The sequence below is a fragment of the Hypomesus transpacificus genome, chromosome 18, assembly GCF_021917145.1.
Source record: "Hypomesus transpacificus isolate Combined female chromosome 18, fHypTra1, whole genome shotgun sequence".
Classification (NCBI taxonomy): Eukaryota; Metazoa; Chordata; class Actinopteri; order Osmeriformes; family Osmeridae; genus Hypomesus; species Hypomesus transpacificus.
The window spans coordinates 9,637,896-9,658,851 of record NC_061077.1 but is presented as its reverse complement, the minus strand read 5'-3'; the positions used below and the strand labels follow the sequence as shown (position 1 = coordinate 9,658,851).

The following is a 20,956-nucleotide window of genomic DNA, read 5'->3' as shown; positions in this document are numbered from 1 at the left end:
GGTTGAAGCATTTTCCAACGATGGGTTATGTATTACAATCGCGGTCAACCTTAGAGCTACATCATAGGCTTTGGATTGGCTATCCATCGATCAAAAGAAAAAAAAATTAAGGGCAGTTAATGTAGATTCAAAACATTGCTACAAATGCTGAAATTTACCGCAGCATAAACATTTTGAATGCACACCAAATTAGCATAACATGACGTGACTGATACAAATGTGTTAGCTGAAATACTGCTAGTTGATACAGTACGGTTTGAACTAACCTATTATAATAGGTACCAAAAATTAGGTGCAACTGACAACGTTGACATATTTGCAGAGTTGTCTTGTTAGAATGTAGCTTGACACTAATCATAAGGGGCATATTGCGGTGTGACAGAAATGGACGAGATAAGGTCAGTAAAAATATACATCTAACCTCAGCAGTCAATAGCTATTTACCGTTTATAAATTCGAAGGTACTTTCACTGTTTTGATAAGCATACGAAAAGGTTTGACGCCCTATCAGAGCAGCTATGTAGCCTATGGCTTCTGACTGGCCACACTGCTTTGGTTCAGTCTAGCTACAAAGAGTCGACGGCTAACAAAAAAGTACAACAATGAGAACATGGTCAGTGTTAACTGACCTTATGCAGTGTGAAAAGGCAGTGATATACATGAAGTCAGCTCGGTATGGTGTTCGATACATTTAACTAGTTGTCATGTAATTACAGACGGAGGTTGGCCTTTCAGTTTCTCTCACTATGGCTATTATGATTTGACATCAACGAATTATAGTAAATCTTCTGTGACATAAAGCCTAGTAGTTGCACCTACTAACTTTAACCCCCGTTATAAAATATATAAAAAATCAACTTATATTTATAACACATTCCAGTCCACTGTTGGACAATCAGGTGCGAGAAGGAGCCGATCTCCCGTCCCCAAATCTGAGGCCGCGGAGGAGGGAACTGATACCAACACCATGTGGACCAGTAAGTTATTATTATCAACAAATGGCTTTAAAGACAACTACCTCCAAACCAACACCCCAACAAAACCAAAAAGGCAACCATGCGGATTTGTGGCTCACTCTTTTAAACCTGAAGATGAAGCCACACTAGAGTCAGTAAATGTAAATTTACATTTCAGTTATTTATAAATCATCTTCGTTAATTTATCACTATCTGTTGGCAACTGTCATGTTGGATTGCTTACATCCTGGACATGTATGTTATGTGCTTTGTCTTTCCCACAGATAAAGCCTTGGTCAGAGCTATCATGCTTGGTGAAGCTCTACTTCTGCTTCACTATTGTATCACTTCTGGCACTGTTTACGCTCACTCTTAACAGTATCTACCAACAAAGCATGTCAACCTACAGCTATGAGGACGACTTCACTGTATCCATCATCCAGCTGGTTGGAATCTGTAAGTGATGTGACTTAGATGACTGTTGATGGCATCATATTGCTAACTTATGACAAGCAACTGCACACAACTCCTTTCTCTCATCTAAAAGCAGAAGCATCCTGAAGTAAGCATGTGGTAACCACTCTGTGCAATCCCAGAAAATATATTTATTTAAGTCGAAAGAAGCCTAGCTTGCACTTATTTTGCATCTCATGGGATTTACCAGAAATGCAATCCTATTCGGATCATAGCATAGCAGTTTTGCCCCTGTTTTCGACACAAGTGTTGCATCTACTGCACCTTACTGAAGTCTTCACATTCTTTTCTGCATTAATTCATAATTGAAACCATACCATATTCATCTACAAATAATAACCCATACTGAAAGTAAAAAATAGCTGTAAAAGAGGAATTGTTTGGGAGGGTGTGAATACTTGGCAAGTTTTATTTCCTTAGTTTTATGTAAATGCATGCATCCCACCATTCTACATTACACTAAGTATGCTGTATTTACATGGATACTGTTTTGAATACTGCTAGCAACATACAATGTAACGTTTCCCCTGATTTTCTTTGCTTCATAAGTGACAGTGTAGTGTCATAGGCGGAAATCCCGGGGGGGACACGACCCCCCCCATCCTGGGAGAAATATGATTTGTCCCCCTCAATAAATCACTGTAAACATAAATATGTAATTTCAATAATATTAATAATAAGCAATGAAAGCGCTTTGCTGATTATGGACACAATGGCACTTTTTTAATATGCTGTGTTACAGCAGTAATGTTGGTGTCACCCTCAGGAATTGCTCTTGAGAAAATGTCAAATAATTTTCCCCCCCAAAGTTGATTTTCGCCACTGTGTAGTATCTTCTCCTAGTGTTCTGTACTCACCTAAACTGAGATATCTGTTTTGTTTCACCAGTGTTCTGCATATACTACATCACCCGGGGTATACTACAGGAGAACAGACAGGAGCTGATAGTCTTTGTCCTCTGTGTAGTGGTGGTCATGGTGCGCTCTGTGGTCAACTTTACTGTACTTCCTGTGAAGGACAGACATGAGTTGCTGGTATGCTGCCCTCTGTTGGCTCTATGTTCTCCACTGTGGTGTTCTGTTCTATTGGTATCTAGAGTCAACATATGTGCCAGACATGAAAATATGGCAATTTTAGTCAATTGAAACATCCACAGAACAAATCAAATGGCGGTTGGAATTTTGATCAACCTTCCATATAGACATTCTTAATTCTGTGTTTTATGTCCTAGGTTCGGTTTGTATGCATCCAGTGTGTGGGTGTGTTCCATGTTTTCTGCACAGTCCTGCTCATCAAGAGACCCAACATGATGGCTTTCAGAGTGGGTGGGGCTTTGGAGAGTCTCCAAGAGCAGTACTTTCTGCTCAACTTATGTTTCTCCATGGTAACCTTTGATCTACAGGCACAGGTAGGACATTAGATAACTTGACGTGCATCTAATGAAACATTATGGTTGGTTGGATTTACTGGTCTTTTTGGGATTGTTATGGTGCTGTACATGTCTACTCACTGTAGAATATGTCTTATCCTGATATTTGTCAGCTATGCCTCTGTATCCTGATCATGACGTCAGGAACATCCATGTCCCTCACCAACAACATAATCCTGGGCTTTGGGGTGGCATGGGCCTGCCTAACAGCTATGGTTGGTGGTATTGCAGTAAGTGATTGCACCCTTTACAGTTTAACCAGTTTGTTTTCCATCTGTCAGCTGCCCCTTTGTTTAAACTGTAGATGCAGGTGCATGATTTATAAGTTATCAGCAATGCGCAAATGGTCGAAAGATGAAGTTCAACACGTTTTGCTAAACTGGTTTGTTGGAAGAACTGGTTGGTCTATTTACTCTGTTTCAGGTTTTAAAAGAAGCCAAGTCATTGGTTTGTGTCTTCTTACTATTGAATTTACCTGAGTTGGCCTACTTCATCTATCTTATGTACAAGGTGAGTTGGTGGAAAAACTGTGGCATAAGTCTCAAAATAGTTAATCTGTGGTGCCAGCGTATTTAAAAGGTTCACTTTTATATGAACTCTGTTTTCAGATCAGTCTGAATTGGGGCCAGGATAAGACGTACACTCTAGAGGCAGCTGCTATCACAGGAGCCCTCATCTCAGTCCTGATCAAAGGAGTACTGTCATGGGCCGTTGTCCGATTGGTGCGCAGCTTTGGGCAGGGCCTGAGGGAGAGAAGTAAGAACTGCCTGTGCCCTTTTTCACTTGTATGTGTTGTTCCATCACTGGTTGTTAAAGACTAAGGGGAAAGACAAACCAAGCTCCTACCAGACAAAACATGAAACTCAAAACAACTTTCTGGTCAATGATTTTTCATAGATTTCAGGTTTAGAGAAGTTTAGACCATTTGTGTTGACGAAATGAAGGTTATTAGTTTTCAACTTCTCTCTGCAGTGTTCGCGTCGGACGGGAGGTAAGTAGTGAAGTACATTAGTACACGTGGAAGGATGCAACAAACTGAAGATGAACTACTGTTTTTACAATACTTTTTTTGGACCATCTCCTAGTATGGAGATGAATGGATGTATTTTGAGATACACTTCTGATTCAATGTCTGTAAGGAAATTGATTTAGCATATTGTGCTTCACTAATACCTTACTTAAAGGTTAATTGCAAAACTGAACTTCATAATGTTAAGAATGGAATCAATTTTTTTTGTTCATAGTTGACACTATTCATTGTGATTCAGCTATCCCTCTGCTACTGGATGTGAGATGCTTTCAGCCCAGTTAGGTTTTGCATCTTGAGAAGTCTGTCAGCACAACTTTTCCATTCAAATGACAAGTTCATCAAGTTCGAGTACATCATTATATTGTAACTAAGTTGTAGGATTTAAGGTGAATTTACTGTAATAATGATTTCTGATGATACTTTTAACCTATTAGTTAGAAACCAAAGATAAATATTTTGGTTGGTATAATTATACTATCCATTTGAAATGGATGGCATCAGAACTATTGGAATTATATTGCTAACTTTTATTTGCACTTGGAGATTTGTTTACTTACTGATATGTGGGGATTGTTATTGGTTTATATCCATTTTATACATATTTCTATATTTCTATTTATTAACTATTTTCTACTTGCTTTTAGAGTTTACACTCCAGATGATGTCTTGACATGATTTTAACCCCTATCAAATTACCAGTTGTTAATTTAAAATATATTGATAATAAGGAATATTGCTTTGATTAACAACCTTTTTTATTTAAATTAAAGAAATGACTAACACAAGTGTCACTAACTATATTTCTGTAAAGTCTAAGCACCATTACATTTAAGGAGCTTGACTAACTACAGTTAATCATTTTTTTGACTACCTGCACAAACACAGCCTAAAATTGATTTCAATTCTAGGAAGGAATAGAATGTGTATTTACAACAACAACAAAGTTAGTTATGTTCTTTGTTTATTATTAAAGTGCTCTGGAAAAATAGCAGAATTATTATAGAGAATTATAGAATTATTTCAGAAACAATTTACAATATTACCATAAAAATTATAGGTCTTCAAAACTGAAATGACAAGAAAGTTATGAAACGAAAATCTACCACACCCTGGGTTAATTTACAATCTGTTATTTTAGTGTCACAACAAACTCTTCCTTTATCTTTAGGCAGGTTTATAAGGCAAACTCCATGACTGCTACAAGTCTGGAGGACAGGGTGAGATACACTTCCTGTTTGAGAAGGGAAGTATATCACATATAAAGACAAATGCTTACAAACAGTCATAAAATGACAAATTATGGTAGCTATGCCTTAAGTACAAAGAATGTTAGCTAACAGTAGCAAGCAGAAATACTCAGCACTAATTTCCATTGTAAGAGGACATTTCTTTTTCAAGCTTGAAAAAATGTAAAACTTTGTAAAACACATTTTGAAGACCGTAATATACATATCATACAATAAATATCAAATGGGCTTATATATCAATGATATAAACTGGTAAATAAACATATAGGCTATATATTAATACATTTTCATTTAGCAATATACATATTAAAATGAATGAATGGAATGAATTCAAAATGGAATGAATGATTTCAAAAGTGAATAAGCTGGTCTTCTGGTGAGTGCAGTATGATAGTATTCATAAATGTTGTTTTAGAAACATCACTTGCCTGTTTTTTGACAACTCATAATTAACCAAGTCTAGGTGAACATCTTATTTTAAAATATTAAAAACTTCTGGCTAATTTATATTGTAACCAAATAACAGTTTTGTTTTTTCTTGACAAAGAAAAACAAGAAAGGAAACCCTTACTACCACAGTCAGAAAATAACAGATGGGGAGGTGATGTCATCATGCACTGAACAAAGCCCAGCATTACATATCCTCATACTCCAATACCAATCTGACACCTGACCACAGGTTTGAACATTTTTTACATTCATCTTAACTTGACAATGGAAATGGTTAGGTCTTCACTGGATTTATCTGACTTGTATTGTGCCCTCATCATGCACTGTGAAACTAAGATGCCGTTCAGATATGGCTTTATAAGACAGGCAATGAAGACATATCATATACCCTGGAATAAGTTATAGTTCTGACATTCTCCATTCTTGCCGTTTTTAACATTCCATACTGGTTTGACAAGTTGCTGATGCAACGTTAAAACAAAAGCCTCTCAATTGGCTTGCCAGCACTGCAGAGACTACAAGGAGTTTTATTGAGGATACTGACATCACACACCTGCAGTAAGACATTGTTGTGAAAATACGTCAAGGTTAAAATATAAGGTTTCCATACAATTAGGTGTTTAAGGCACAATATTTACACTTAGCTCCTTATTGCTGAGTTGTTGCCATTATCCCTGAAGTACTCATGCCTCATTGTTATGAGTTTATGGACAAACATATACATTTCAAAAACAAACAACACATGAATTGATCTCCTTTAAGAATGTTTGTTTTCATGAACGTGGCGATGATTATAGCAATGGTAAGCCACGGCTGTAAATATATAACATGTTAAGCAAAGTTTTGGAACCCCCACAGCTCAAGGGGAACATAGGTTTTTATCTACTAACTATTGAGGTCCAAATACTAGATGCAAAGTTTTTATAGACCGCCATCAACAGTAATAATTTCTGTCAAGAGTTCATATCATGGTCTTCACCTTAGATCATCACCAACTATTAATATACTACTTATTTTTATCATTATTTGGGGTATTATCAAATATTGTGCCTTGACTCATATGAGAAGCAGTTTGAGTTTAGGAGTTACTTTGTGAGGGAATCTCAGATATTTTTCTCAAGGCAAGGCAGAATGTTAATGTTCAAACAGCATGACCTGATTAATTAGAAACAAAAAAATGCTTAACAGTTTGAGCTGATCGTGGATCAATAAGAGTGATCCAGTGACGATGTTGGTCTGGTAAAGTCAATATAGCAATATAGTTTGTAAATTGCATTGAGTCGAGTCAGCCTCAGAACTCATCCTCTTCTGAGCTGAGGTAATTCTGCTTCTTCCTCACGTTCCAGTGTAAACATTGGGCCAGGCTCTCAAACCAGTCATTTACTGGGTCCCGAAAACAGATGGAAGGAACAGGGAAGCAGGATGTAGTGATGGTAATGCTGCAAGTGGGGAAGAAAAGAAAGAGGAAGAAAAGAATTGTCACACAGTTGGGTGCAAGTGGGGAAACTTTTGGTTTCAAATGACAAAGAACGGTGTCAACACTGTAAGCCACTCAGAAGACGATGTGTTCAGCAACAAGGAAGCTAATTTTTCATAGTTGCACCATACCTCCCCGCACTAAATGTGTCATTGGCCGGGTTTTCCCAGATTCGTTAAGAAGCTCTTAACGCTAAGAGCTTCTTAGGAGCGTTCTAAGAACGCTCTAAAACGCTCTTAGAACGCTCCTAAGAAGCTCTTAGCGTTAAGAAACCCGGCCATTATGTGTTCAAGTCCATTTTCAAAAGTCAGTTGGAGTCCATAAGGTATTCAGGAAACTCCTTGAAAAGGTCAAAGCCATCCTGTTCTACCATGTTTATCAGTTTCAGTTTTCAAGTTCATGTGACTGTGTGTCATTTTGTATGAGTGGGGAGATCCATGATCTGTGGGTTCACCTGTCTCCATGGCAGATCTCTTGTCTTTTTCGTCCATCAAAGGACACCCAGGCTGTGTTTCTAGCATCTCTGGACAGCATGATCTAAGAGGGAGAAACACCCAATAAGATTAAGTCTGGTGTCTGCATTGGGGATGACACTGTCTAATTCAGTGGTTCCCAACCCTGGTCCTCAGGGCACGCCTGTCCTGCATGTTTTAGATGTTTCCCTGCTTGATTCAAATGAATGGTCAAAGCAGGCTAAGCAGGCTTCTGCAGAGCTGGATAACGACCCATTCATTTGAATCAGGTGTGTTAGAGCAGGGAAACATCTAAAACATGCAGGACAGGGGTGCCCTGAGGACCAGGGTTGGGAACCACTGGTCTAATTGATAAACAAACACATTTTATAGGAGCTGTAAAAGAAATGTGTTTGTATAATCTCTACTTGGGTTTATGATCATGTGTGTGTGCAGTATGGATAAAGGGGCATGTTATCACCTTGAGCTCCACTCCAGCTGGTACCACTATAGGTCTGAAGGAGAGAGAGTGAGGGCAGATAGGCGTGATCATGATGGCAGGAACGTTTGGATGGATCATGGAGGCTCCAGCCGCCACAGCATACGCCGTGCTACCTGTGGGAGTGGACACTATCACACCTAAAGAAAACACAAACACCATCACTAGTTTAGGCATAAGCTGTGGTTCATCAATATCCCTGTTAATACACAATCACCAATTCATTGCTGTAATCTCTGAAAAAAAGCCAGAATTAAAGATAGGGTTTTCTGGAAAGCGAGCTAAAGCAGAGGCTGAACTTTGTCCTACTATAGCAGCAAATCTGCTAGTTAACTATGCATGTGTTACGTAACCCTGACGCACAGAGCAACAGTACTGTTAGCATTCTAGCATTGACAGCACTTTATGGGTTTTACTTTCTAGGTCAATACCTAGAAAGTAAGCTGATATGTGTCAAAATGTTGTTTGTTCAAATCGGTGTAAGAATTTATATCAGGGTTACAATTCAATATCAGGACAAACTGGAATCTGTATTGGGGTCAGGCCCAAATCTATTGTGTATGAAAATAGGACTATTTATGAAAGTCTGGAATGTAATGTTTGTCTAAAACAAAAGACAGGTTTGTATGACAGTGATCTACCATCTCCTTGTACTGTGGTGATGAGGTGTCCGTCCAGGAAAAGGTCAACGTTGGAGAGGTAGGAGGATGGTCCCCTGTCCACCACCACTTCATTTAGCACCTGTCAAAGGGAGACACAGAGAGCAGAGTAACTCCACTGCCCGGGTGCTGTCGAGTCTGTAGCGGGGAAATACAGTCATGGCCGAAATTGTTGCCACCCCACAAATTTTCTGTGAGTATTTCTCACAGTAAAGTATAACAGTAACACGTTTTGCTATACACATGTTTATTCCCTTTGTGTGTATTGGAACCCCCCCAAAAAAGGGAGGAAAAAAAGCAAATTGGACACACAAAACTCCCAAAATGGGCTGGTCAAAATTCTTGGCACCCTTAACCTAATATTTGGTTGCACACCCTTTGGAAAAAAAAAACTGAAATCAGTCGCTTCCTATAACCATCAATAAGCTTCTTACACCTTTCATCTGGAATTTTGGACCACTGTTCCTTTGCAAACTACTCCAGGTCTCTCTTATTGGAAGGGTGCCTTTTCCCAACAGCGATTTTAAGATCTCTCCACAGGTGTTCAATGGGATTTAGATCTGGACTTATTGCTGGCCACTCTCCAGTGCTTTGTTGCCATCTATTTCTGGGTGCTTTTTGCCGTATGTTTGGGGTCATCGTCCTGCTGGAAGACCTAAGACCTCGGACGCAAACCCAGCTTTCTGACACTGGGCTGTACAGTGTGACCCAAAATCCTTTGATAATCCTCAGATTTCATGATGCCTTGCACACATTCAAGGCACCCAGTGCCAGAGGCAGCAAAACAACCCCAAAACATAATTGAACTTCCACCATATTTCACTGTAGGTACTGTGTTCTTTTCTTTGTAGGCCTCATTCTTTTTTCGGTAAACAGTAGAATGATGTGCTTTACCAAAAAGCTCTATCTTGGTCTCATCTGTCCACAAGACGTTTTCCCAGAAGGATTTTGGCTTACCCAAGTACATTTTGGCAAACTGTAGTCTTGGTTTTTTATGTCCCTGTGTCAGAAGTGGGGGTCCTCCGGTGTCTCGTGCCATAGCGTTTCATTTCATTTAAATGTCGACGGATAGTTTTGCTGACACTGATGCTCCCTGAGCCTGCAGTACAGCTTGAATTTCTTTGGAACTTGTTTTGGGCTGCTTATCCACCATCCGGACTGTCCTGCGTTGCAACCTTTCATAAATTTTTCTCTTCCGTCCACGCCCAGAGAGATTAGCTACAGTGCCATGGATTGCAAATTTCTTGATAATGTTGCGCACTGTGGACAAAGGCACATCTAGATCTCTGGAGATGGACTTGTAACCTTGAGATTGTTGATATTTTTCCACTTTTCCAATTTTGGTTCTCAAGTCCTCAGACAGTTCCCTTCTACTCTTTCTGTTGTCCATGTTTAGTGTGGCACACACAATCAAAGCTAAGTGAACTTCTCTCCTTTTTATTTGCTCTCAGGTGTGATTTTTTGCCCATTCCTGTTACTTGCCCCAGGTGAGTTTAAAGGAGCATCACATGCTTGAAACAATCTTATTTATCCACAATTTTGAAAGGGTGCCAAGAATTTTGACCAGCCCATTTTTTTTTTTTTTCCAAAACACAAAGGGAATAAACATGTGGATAGCAAAACATGTGTTACTGCAATACTTTTCTGTGAGAAATACTTGATTTTCTCGAAACGTTTCTGGGGTGCCAACAATTTCGGCCATGACAGTATATGTTTTTTTATATTTTGATTATATTATGTTTGTATGATTGGGATCAGAAGCATAATTCCTATTTTTGAAAGAATGTTTTCTTGGTGCTTGTCTATCTCCACACCAATCGTGACACATGCAGTACCTCCCTGCACGCTGCATGTGATGACTCAGCTGAATGTGTTGAACTCGGACCCAAGTCAAACACGCACCCTGGTGTTTGTTCGAGTATCTTGAACACACTGATGCCATGATCTACAGGCTACTGCATAGGGCCACCAACATCTAAAAGAAAGCTACTTTGCCCCCATAAAACGAGGGACAATTCTACTGCTCCTTCCCCACATACCTTAACACAAGTCTCACCTTTTAAACTATTTTTTTCCTTACAGCAAAGTAGTCATTGGCTTTGGTTAACTCCTACACACTAAAACATTGGTTTCACGTATTCTGCAACAATGGGTTTACCGCAGAGTGAAGACAGAAGCTGTTAAACATACTATGTGCCAAGTCACCATGACAGGAACAAACTTGAGTTCACAGTCATTTGTAAACCTCAGCCTGACGTAGAGTAGTCCTGCTGAAGAATCCAGCTACATTAGGCACCTGATACTGCATGGCTTTGCAGCTGCTTTCGTTGTCTCCGTTGGTCATGATGAGGCCCTTCTCCTCCTCCCTGGCCTTCTTCTCTCTGCTCTCCTTCGTCACCCTCACTCTCAGACGACTGCGCAGGATGATGGCGGCGTTACCTGCACACACAGGAAGGAGCAAGAATGGTAAAAACCCTACTAGCCTAAGAAGGTCCAACAATGGGACGACCTGTGCCAGTTAAACAACCCGGTGGACTGATAACATTGTGGGAGCGTCAACGCCCGGTTTCATTGAATTTCATTGATTGTTCCTGTTGGAGAAACTGGGCATGGCCAAGGCCTTGGAATGTTGGTGAACATACCCTCGATGATTTGGGTGACCTGAGACTGGTATGTGTCGAAATTGAAAGGCGTGAGGAAGCCCAGAGAACCCAGGTGAAAGGCCATAACTGGTGGAACACTCTCCTTGAAATACATAGAAGCATACAAAGTCAGCACACAGACAACCAAGATAAGAAGAATCTAAATCAACACTGTTGGGGAACTGAAATTCCGCTGCCTTGTTAATTTATGGGTGAAAAATACTTTTCAGTAAATGCATACTGTACCTGAAAAAGAGAAGATGCATAAAGTAAGGTTCCATCTCCACCGAGACAAATGATGAAGTCCACTAGATTGGAGATGTCATCTAGATCTGAAGCGTGGCCCCAAACAATTATTATTATACAATATAAAAATCCATAAAGAATAAACAATTCAGACATTGAAGTGCATGATTCAAACCTTCTCTAAAAGTGCAGAACTTCTTGATGATGGCCCCAAAGCTCTCATCCGCCGCGATGGCGGGGTCCTCCAGAACTTTGCTCTCCACGTAAACAATCATGCTTTTTAGCTAAAACAATAAACAAACAAACAAACGTGGGTCAATGACAGTTTAAAAGAATAAAATAACTTTCCATTGTTTTAGTTCAACCATTCCTCTCCCCATAGAGTGTGACGTTGATGTTATCTGCGATAGAGCACTTCCTCATACCTCAGTGAGAAACACACAGAGCTCTTTGAAAGGCTGCAACAGACTGGCATCACGGATCTTCTTGATGACAAGGACACTTTTGGGAGGCTTGTTCCACGTCAGTTTTTGACTGGCTGGGTCTTGTATGTGCCTGTGGAGATATTATATATTATATAAAAAGTGTCTCAATTAAGGATGATTGATTTTAACCAAAGATCTATAATATACAGTGCCCTCCAAAAGTATTGGAACAGTGAGGCGAATTCCTTTATTTTTGCTGTAGACTGAAAACATTTGGGCTTGACATCAAATAATGAACGTGAGACCAGAGATCAACGTTTCAGCTTTTATTTCCAGGTATTTACATCAGGATCTGATGCACAACTAAGAAAATATCACATTTTGTTTGAATCCACCCATTTGTCATGTGAGCAAAAGTATTGGAACAGATATACTTAAAACATATTTAAGTGAATAAGACTTAATATTTAGTTGCAAATCCTTTGCTTTCAATAACTGCAGCAAGTCTGTGACCCATTGACGTCACCAAACTTTTGCATTCTTCCTTTTTGATGCTTTCCCAGGCTTTCACTGCAGCCTCTTTCAGTTGTTGTTTGTTTTGTGGGGTTCCTCCCTTCAGTCTCCTCTTAAGCAGGTAAAATGCATGCTCTATAGGGTTTAAGTCTGGAGATTGACTTGGCCAGTCTAATACCTTCCATTTCTTGCCCCTGATGAACTCCTTTGTTGTTTTGGCAGTGTGTTTTGGGTCGTTATCTTGCTGCATGATGAAGGCTCTGCCAATCAGTTTGGTTGCATCTTTCCTTAAATTGGCAGACAAAATGTTTCTGTAGACTTCCGAGGTCATTTTGCTGCTGCCATCATGTGTTACATCCTCAATGAAGATTAATGAGCCCGTCCCAGAAGAAGCCATGCAAGCCCAAGCCATGACATTACCTCCACCGTGTTTCACAGATGAGCTTGTGTGTTTGGGATCATGAGCAGTTCCTTTCTTTCTCCAAACTTTAGCCTTTCCATCACTTTGGTAAAAGTTAATCTTTGTCTCATCAGTCCATAAAACTTTGTCCCAGAATTTTTGAGGTTCATCTCTGTACTTTTTGGCAATTTCCAGCCTGGCCTTCCTATTCTTCTTGCTAATGAGTGGTTTGCATCTTCTGGTGTAGCCCTTGTACTTTTGTTCATGAAGTCTTCTGCGAACAGTAGATAGTGATACCTTCACTCCTGCCATCTGGAGGTTGTTGCTGATCTCACTAACAGTTGTTTTAGGGTCTTTCTTTACAGCTCTCACAATGTTTCTGTCATCAACTGCTGATGTTTTCCTTGGTCTACCTGTTCGACGTCTGTTACTTAGTACACCAGTAGTTTTCTTCTTCTTCAGGACATTCCAAATGGTTGTACTGGCTATGGCCAATGTTTCTGCAATGGCTCTGATTGATTTTCCATCTTCTCTAAGACTCACAATTGCTTGTTTTTCACCCAAAGACAGCGCTCTGGTTTTCATGTTGTTTTCACCTCTGAATACAGTCTGCATAGACAAAACCTATCTTACCCAATCTGAACCTGAGTGTAGACATTCAGTGGTATTTATTGATTGAATAATGTATGTAATAGGACACACCTGGGCAACAAAACACACCTGTCAGTCACATGTTCCAATACTTTTGCTCACGTGACAAATGGGTGGGTTCGAACAAAAAGGTGATATTTTCTAATTTGTGCATCAGATCCTGATGTAAATACCTGGAAATAAAAGCTGAAACGTTGATCTCTGGTTTCACATTCATCGTTTGATGTCAAGCCCAAATGTTTTCAGTCTACAGCAAAAATAAAGGAATTGGCCTCACTGTTCCAATACTTTTGGAGGGCACTGTATAAGTAGATTTGCTTCTAAAGCAGTGGCTTTTGAATGACTATAGAAAGATTGTATTGTTTAAGCATACTGTAGTCATTGTTTAAACTCTGTGTAGTGTCCAGTATTTAAGAAATGTTCCAGGGGACGTGTGGTAGTTAGACAACAGTTAACGGTTGTTTGTTTTTGTCTGTTGAATAACAGGCTGTCTGATGAAACCAGCCTGCTTATCACCTATCCAATTAGAGTCTGGAGCTTAGACCGGCGCTGCAGGCTCATTCTCCAGAACAGACTCCAATGTTTCTGAATTAACTGAACCCACTACTGTACAGTATCAAAGACAGAACAGGTCAGACAGGTCCCTGTCTTTGTAGAATAAATCAATACATGATCAAAGAGCTGAAAGGATTTAGGAAATAAAGGTAAATGCACCAGCTATTCAATTGGTCTTATCCCAGCAGAATGATGTCAGACATTTCCAAGAAGTAGACCCTAGAATTTCGAGAAGGAAATTACTACACCTTTAATCAGGTATTACATTACATCAACCACGATAGTTTTGATCTGGCTTCCTCTGTCCTTTGTTGACTGCCTTTATTTGTCAAATTAAACACTTAGTTGATATGAACATAACTACTGTGTTTCCCACCACCCAGTCTCCCTTGGAGAGTTGTATAATCTCACACTCTGTAATAAGCCAGTCCTTAACAAAGTGATCCAGGATGTATTAAGGTCAGAATCATCTAAAGCAGGGGTGTCAAACATACGGCCCGCGGGCCGGAACCGGCCCCCAAGGAGGTTCGATCAGGCCCGCAGGATCATTTGAAAGTGGAAAAAATGCATAAAAGACATGGAATTAATATTTTTAATTCGCTGCAATTCATGGATTATCCGCTAAGGGGCGCACTCTTTCCATCAGAGTAGAAGACAAGCCGCATCACTGAGATAGACTGAAAACAGCAGACGGTATCAATGCGCCATCTGCTGCTTGTTACGACGTTGTTAATACCTTGGTCTCTACTAGGGATGGGCGAACGATGCCTTGTGAAGCTTTGGTGGTTTCTTCCGGATTGTGCCGGCCCAAAGAGCCGAACTATCGGCGCTTTGAAAATGAACAGCGTCATCTAGCAGCCGTTTAAACTGGCTGAATGAGGCGTAGTGGTTGTCTCCGACGGTAGACTACCCTACGTTATTCAATATTTAATTAAGGCTACATGTGTTCATTTTGATCTGATATTAGTGCTCACACATTAAAATGTTGTGATACATCCGTAGGCCTTTAGAATTATGTCATTTTCTCACAGTAAAAATTAAAGAATATCGTACGAGATTCACTGGACTGGGGCGCGAACTTGGGATCCCAGATTCGCATTAACAATATGTAGTCGTACAACGCTTTAACCAACTACACCACCGAAGAGATCATTACTTGTTAAGCGGTTGGACGGACTTTATACGATATGGTCTTTATATCAATTAAACTAGATAACACAGAAGAAAGACATGATATTTTGGTTATTTATAGCAGAGTATGGTATAATTTTAATGGTCCGGCCCACTTGACATCTCCCTAGGCCGTATGTGGCCCACGATGCGAAATGAGTTTGACACCCCTGATCTAAAGGGTTTGTATATGTAATGGTGCACACCGACATAATACAACACTAGGCCTGTATTAAGTAACAATCCATTAATTAAGGGTAATACATAGCTTGGGTATTCTTATCCAGTATAAAAGTTATTAATGCCTGTCTATATAAAATGTATAATGTGGACATTTGCTGACAGCATACCATGAAAGGTCTTGATAAGATGGTGGCCCACTTTTCTCAGTCTATGTTAAGTAATAGTTAATGTTACGATACAGTGTTTCACGCTTCCTAACAAGTGTGTCCAATGACTGGAAACAAGTGAGCGCTCTGTGTTGGTGAGACAGAGCTGGTGAAACGGATGCTCAGGGGACCAACACTCATATTGAACCGTGACAGACCGTGGAAATGCACTCATATGACTCGTATGACTTCTTGAAGTCAGAAAGTGACTCAACAGACTACTATTGGAAAGTTGCTAAATGGTGCAATCCTTTGATGAGAAACATCCTTAAAAGTGAGGGTTGGTTAATTCAAGTTCCTTGGACACTGATGGTCTGTTTATGTTTGTGCTTCTAGTATGAGGTAATGCCAAATTTGAGTAAAAATTGAAAACACTGCACTGCCAAGTAGAATTATAAGAAACATTTTAAAGGTTACTGGAAACATATCACTATTTTTCATGCAATTGTTTATCTTTTCTTTTTTAAAGAAGAAATAAAGAATAGCTTTCAGAAAAATCACCCGTCTGGCATCCTCTAACACACAGCTAACAATTGAATACCAAGACTAATTAATGTTACACAAATTGACATATTTTTGCTCAGAAAAGCTTTTAAGTTTAAGACAAGCTTGACAACATTCTCACCCTTTCCATACTCTGTTGTTGCTGTTCTCTGGACCTTGCAAATACTGGTTGAACTTCATGGCTGTCTGCATGTGATGTTGCGTCCTCAAGCTGGGTTTGATGAAGAGGGCTTTGTCCAGTTCTACCTACCCTTCAGTCTAATCTATCCAGTTATCTACAACCACACATCTTATTCTGATCTCAGTCTCAAGGAAAATAAAATCAAAAAGTTCCTGTGGTCAATTCAATTCTTCTATTGACTAGATCCAGTGTGCAGCCTTCAACTGATCTCCGTCATCAAAACCATTCAGCCACAGCAGTCATCAAACCTGCCCAGCGCTTGTGTCTATATTTGTCCACACAAGGTCTTAACGCTAAATCTCCTATGTGCATTCTGTCAGGGGCCAAAACCTTTTCCTCTTCTTAAGACAGCCGTGGAAAGACAACATTGCATATGACCAACCCACACTGCCCCAAGGGTCACGCCCATTGGAGGAAGCAGTCTCTTACTGGTTAGGTGTGTCGTAACACTAACAAAGAAGTAATACAAGTTTATTATCAACCTGTTCACTTGAAACTTTTTATAATGGGTACACATTGTACAGCTTTATTTCCCTGTTCATATAATTTCTGAGAAATTGTTGAAAGGGATTTTAAGTCTAATACAAAGTGACTAGATCAAAAGAAACACGTATTTTTATTTTGTATTTAACCTTTATTTAACCAGGTAGAATCATTAAGAACACATTTTTATTTTCAGTGATGGCCTGGCAAGAAAAACGATTCTACTTGAGGAGCTTTGTCATATCTTAGAAAAAAAGTTAAATCAAGCTACTTATGTAATGCATAGGAAACTATATTGAGTTTGTACCTAGTTTGTTGTCCAACAATGGCAAAATACCATTACAAGCCAATTGTAAATCAGACTGTACAGTTGGTAGCATGGCAATTGTAAATGATGGCTCAAAAGAATTCAGAAAATTTGAATTTGCTCTGTAAAGGTAATTTACATATGATGCTTCAATTTGACTCTACTTGCATATCAAGCATGTATTAGAAACATGTCCACAACAACATACAGAAGTTTAGCTTTCAAGGGCACAAGTGAATGTGGTAAAAAAAATAAGAAGCAAAACACCTAATAAAAGCTAATTAATATATTTCCTCTAGGCTGTGGTTTAAAATGTTGTGGTTTGATGAGTCTATCCACATCTTACTTGTTCATGTTATCAACAGCAGAGCCAAACATGACAAATAAATATCCTATTACTACTTCTTTAAAAGCCTGTTTGTACAACAGACATACCCCAAAAAATCTACCTTTGCTATATATGGTCCAACAGCTTTAAACTTGTGGATGCTAATCCATCTATTATTGTTGCCAAAAGCAGACAGAATTACCAGCCAGTGACATTAGTGTATGAGTCAAGAGGGCAAGGTTCTGAGGTGCTAAGCTTGGGGGGAAAGGGTCAGTCTACCTTCCCTATACTTTCTGATTACCTGCCGGCAGAAAGCATTCAGAACCAATGACTGTGTAAAGATAATGAAGGTGAAGTGCAAAGTGACTGCTTTGAAATGTATAGATTGCACAAGTGTCTAATGTTTAATCCTGAGATATTAGAAACTTAACATTCACTAAAACCACATTGTACAAACTAAAGCTATTCATTTGATCTGGTTTACATGATGTTACAGAACTAGAACTCACTTCTTTCCAAACAATCAATAGTTTAACATAACTAGAAGGTTTGAACTAAAAGAGTGAAACTTACATTACTGCGTGTGGATTCTGTAACATACATGCTTTCGGTCCAAATGTAGTCACCGGGCTTGGTCCATGGAGAGACTGATTTCGTCTAGAAAAGAAAGTTGCCAAATATATAGAATTTAATCTAAATTAACAGTTCCCAAGAATTCCAGACAACACAAACATAATATGAAAAGTACAGAATGTGTCCAGGAAAATGTAGCAGTAAACTACATTACCGACATTACATTAACTACATTACCGACATTACATTAACTACATTAACCTATGTTTGACATCACAGAGGAAAACCTGATATTGTTTAAAGCATGTGTGAAAATGAGATTCAAAGAGAATACAATTTATTAAATAATATGCATCTAACATATTATTATATATTATGGAGGGAAGCACTTTCCCAGTCAAATACTTTCAGGGAAAACAATACAAATGCATAGCTTTCTTCCAAGGCAAGTTCCTACTGTGTCTGGTTCATGCACATGGCCATGGAAAACAACTGTGTACTCATTATGGGTTCCAGACTGCATTTAACATTGGTAACTGCATAAAGGTTGCATGGTGATGGGCAAGCTCCAATTGACATGGACAATATGGCCGCCCCTCCCCTCTCAACGAGACCCCCATGTCCTGTAACGTGATTCTGGTTAATGAATCCTATTAGTAGCCCAGTTTTGTACATTTGCAAATGGTTGTTTCTCAGACAACACATTCACTAGCTTAAAGACACAAGAGAGAGAACACTACACGTATCAATAAAATTGGGCAACTATACTAAAGTGAAAATTGTTATTCCTCATTCTTTCTTTGAAGATGTATAGTGATACTGACACATATACAGTGAGTAGAGCATATTTTCAGTTAGCAGATGGAAATGTTTGAATCGCAATTCCATCTGAAATACTGCCAGTGACAACGTTGTTACAATAGCTTGTTTCAAAGGGGGTTCAGCTTGTTTTAAAGGGGGTTCCTAATGAATGAATGCAATATGAGTAGGCTAAAGCACACCCTACTATTTCTCCAGAAATTGTACCCTCTTTAGTTCCTCATTATTTCTTTTAAGATGTACAGTAATACTGACACACCTTTACAGTGAGTATAGGTTAAGTAATGACTAATTTAAAAATCCATGTTCTCAGCAGAAGACTCAGCTCTAAATCAACAGTTCCAATTATGCAAACTTGACTGGTCAAAATACAGATCATTCCCTAATGCCAAATCAACATATCTGATAAAGGTGTAGTTGTACCTGTATTCTGAGGCGCTGGTGGCTGCGGAGGTGCTCAGACTGCGGGTCTTCCTGGTACGGATGGCAAGATTGTGGCTGGGACCCCCACCGTCGCAGGTAGAACAGCAGTAGGGGACAGCCTCCACTCCAACGTCCTCTCTAGTTTCCATCTCCCCAATTGGCTATGAAGGAAACATACAGTCAACAGAAGCCAAAATGGAGGCCACTGGTTAACCTGGACAGGTGCATCTCCAATTCATTGCTAGCTAGCTAACGTTTATACCATAGTAAGTTAGTTAGCTAGTTAGTTGCTGGTAGCTAGCTAACTACCCACGCGCTGCGGTACATATTGATGTTCTGTTTCTGTGAACATTGCTAGAGCTAGCTCTAAAGGATGTAGTGACTGATTCTGGTACATAATTTACGTAGATGGCAACCACAAATCGTTTTACCTGACGCGTCTAATTAATTCAGCTAGCTCCTCTAGCTTCATAGCGTGCCACCTCCTAATACTATAACTACACCACATAATTAGTCGCTAGCTAGCGGCTAGCACCCGGCGCGCTAACTTGCAAGCTACTTTGCTTCAAAATAACACTACCAGCCACTACTAGCCTGTCTTAAGTTAACTACATACTCTACATCTGCTTTTATTTACCTTATACATAAGACTTCACAAAGCACCACGAAGAACTGGGAGGTAAAAACTTGATCAGAGCATATCCATCTGAATTGCTGGAGTACTGTATACTCCCTACTGTATCAGTCGTGTTTGTCAGTAACAGTGTGCCCCTCTCGAGCTGTCAGTGAACTGTACCTAGCTTGGTTAGCAGGCTAACAACGATTACAGAAGTTTACCAAGAAAATAAAATGGTTCACTTGGCCCTCCACCAATCAAATAGGCGATGTTGTTGAAAGTCTCCAATGTAAAATGATATCCGCTAGGGAATTGGAAACAGTCATACATTTTATATCACGTAATATGTCAACCTGGATTCCGCCCAATGCAAAACTGACGTCACCTTGGCGAGTGGAGTTTGGACCAGAGAACGTCTAATATAAATAAACTAAATATAAATATAACAAATACATAAATTATTAATTTATTAATAAATACTAACTAACTAATAACTTAAACTAAATATAAATATAACAAATACATACATACATTATTTATTTATAAATAAATACTAACTAACTTATAACTAATATAAATAATAAATTAAACAGGCTCTGGTTTGGACCTTAGCATTACCTGAGGTTGTGGCTATGGCACCGAGGTGAAGTTTGTTTAATATTCGACATTCGTCTTCGTGCTTTGCAGCGTCGCGTTAGGGTGAAAACTATTTTGAAAAATTATGACTTTTATAATATTTTTATGAATGTAAAACCTCAAACGGACACCAGAGTATTCTAACAATGTCTGATAGGTCCACAGCCTTTACTTTTTCCATTAAGTTTAAAACAAAATGATAGAAAAAATCACTAATCTCTGAAAATAAATTAATCCTTGCAAATCTTAATAGTTTTGTCAAAATGGTGTCAAAAAATCTCATATACACCAGATTATTCTAATAATGTCTGGCCTACTTCCACACCCTTTACTTTTTCAATAATGTTTTAAAGAACATGATAGAAAATTGCTCATCTCTGAAAATAGCTCATCTTAATAACTCTACATTTTCAATAACATTT

General features: G+C 39.1%; 2 protein-coding genes across 4 annotated transcripts; one reads left to right on the top strand and one right to left on the bottom strand.

Annotated features, from left to right (window-relative positions):
* Positions 1-34: 34 nt before the first annotated feature.
* Positions 35-4,620, top strand: LOC124480169. The gene is made up of 9 exons (XM_047039261.1): positions 35-398; positions 881-977; positions 1,241-1,412; positions 2,319-2,464; positions 2,662-2,838; positions 2,973-3,089; positions 3,283-3,369; positions 3,468-3,615; positions 3,832-4,620. Exons 1-9 carry the CDS (start codon positions 385-387, stop codon positions 3,852-3,854), a joined length of 981 nt encoding a protein of 326 aa, XP_046895217.1. The 5' UTR covers positions 35-384; the 3' UTR covers positions 3,855-4,620.
* A 1,613-nt stretch (positions 4,621-6,233) lies between these two features.
* nadka (NAD kinase a) lies at positions 6,234-20,215 on the bottom strand. Of its 3 annotated transcripts, none has more exons than XM_047039257.1 (12): positions 19,920-20,215; positions 19,283-19,443; positions 18,041-18,124; positions 11,987-12,116; positions 11,737-11,845; positions 11,562-11,647; positions 11,316-11,418; positions 10,970-11,112; positions 8,656-8,755; positions 7,997-8,130; positions 7,518-7,600; positions 6,234-7,025 (listed from the first exon to the last, which is right to left on the bottom strand). In XM_047039257.1, the coding sequence occupies exons 1-12, from the start codon at positions 19,926-19,928 to the stop codon at positions 6,878-6,880; spliced, it is 1,290 nt and encodes a 429-aa protein (XP_046895213.1). In that variant the 5' UTR covers positions 19,929-20,215; the 3' UTR covers positions 6,234-6,877. The 3 variants fall into 3 exon arrangements, with proteins under 3 accessions (XP_046895213.1, XP_046895212.1, XP_046895214.1); XM_047039256.1 differs by having other exon boundaries at positions 7,997-8,154; positions 19,920-20,210; XM_047039258.1 differs by lacking the exons at positions 18,041-18,124; positions 19,283-19,443; positions 19,920-20,215 and adding an exon at positions 16,290-16,707 and having other exon boundaries at positions 7,997-8,154.
* Positions 20,216-20,956: the final 741 nt, after the last annotated feature.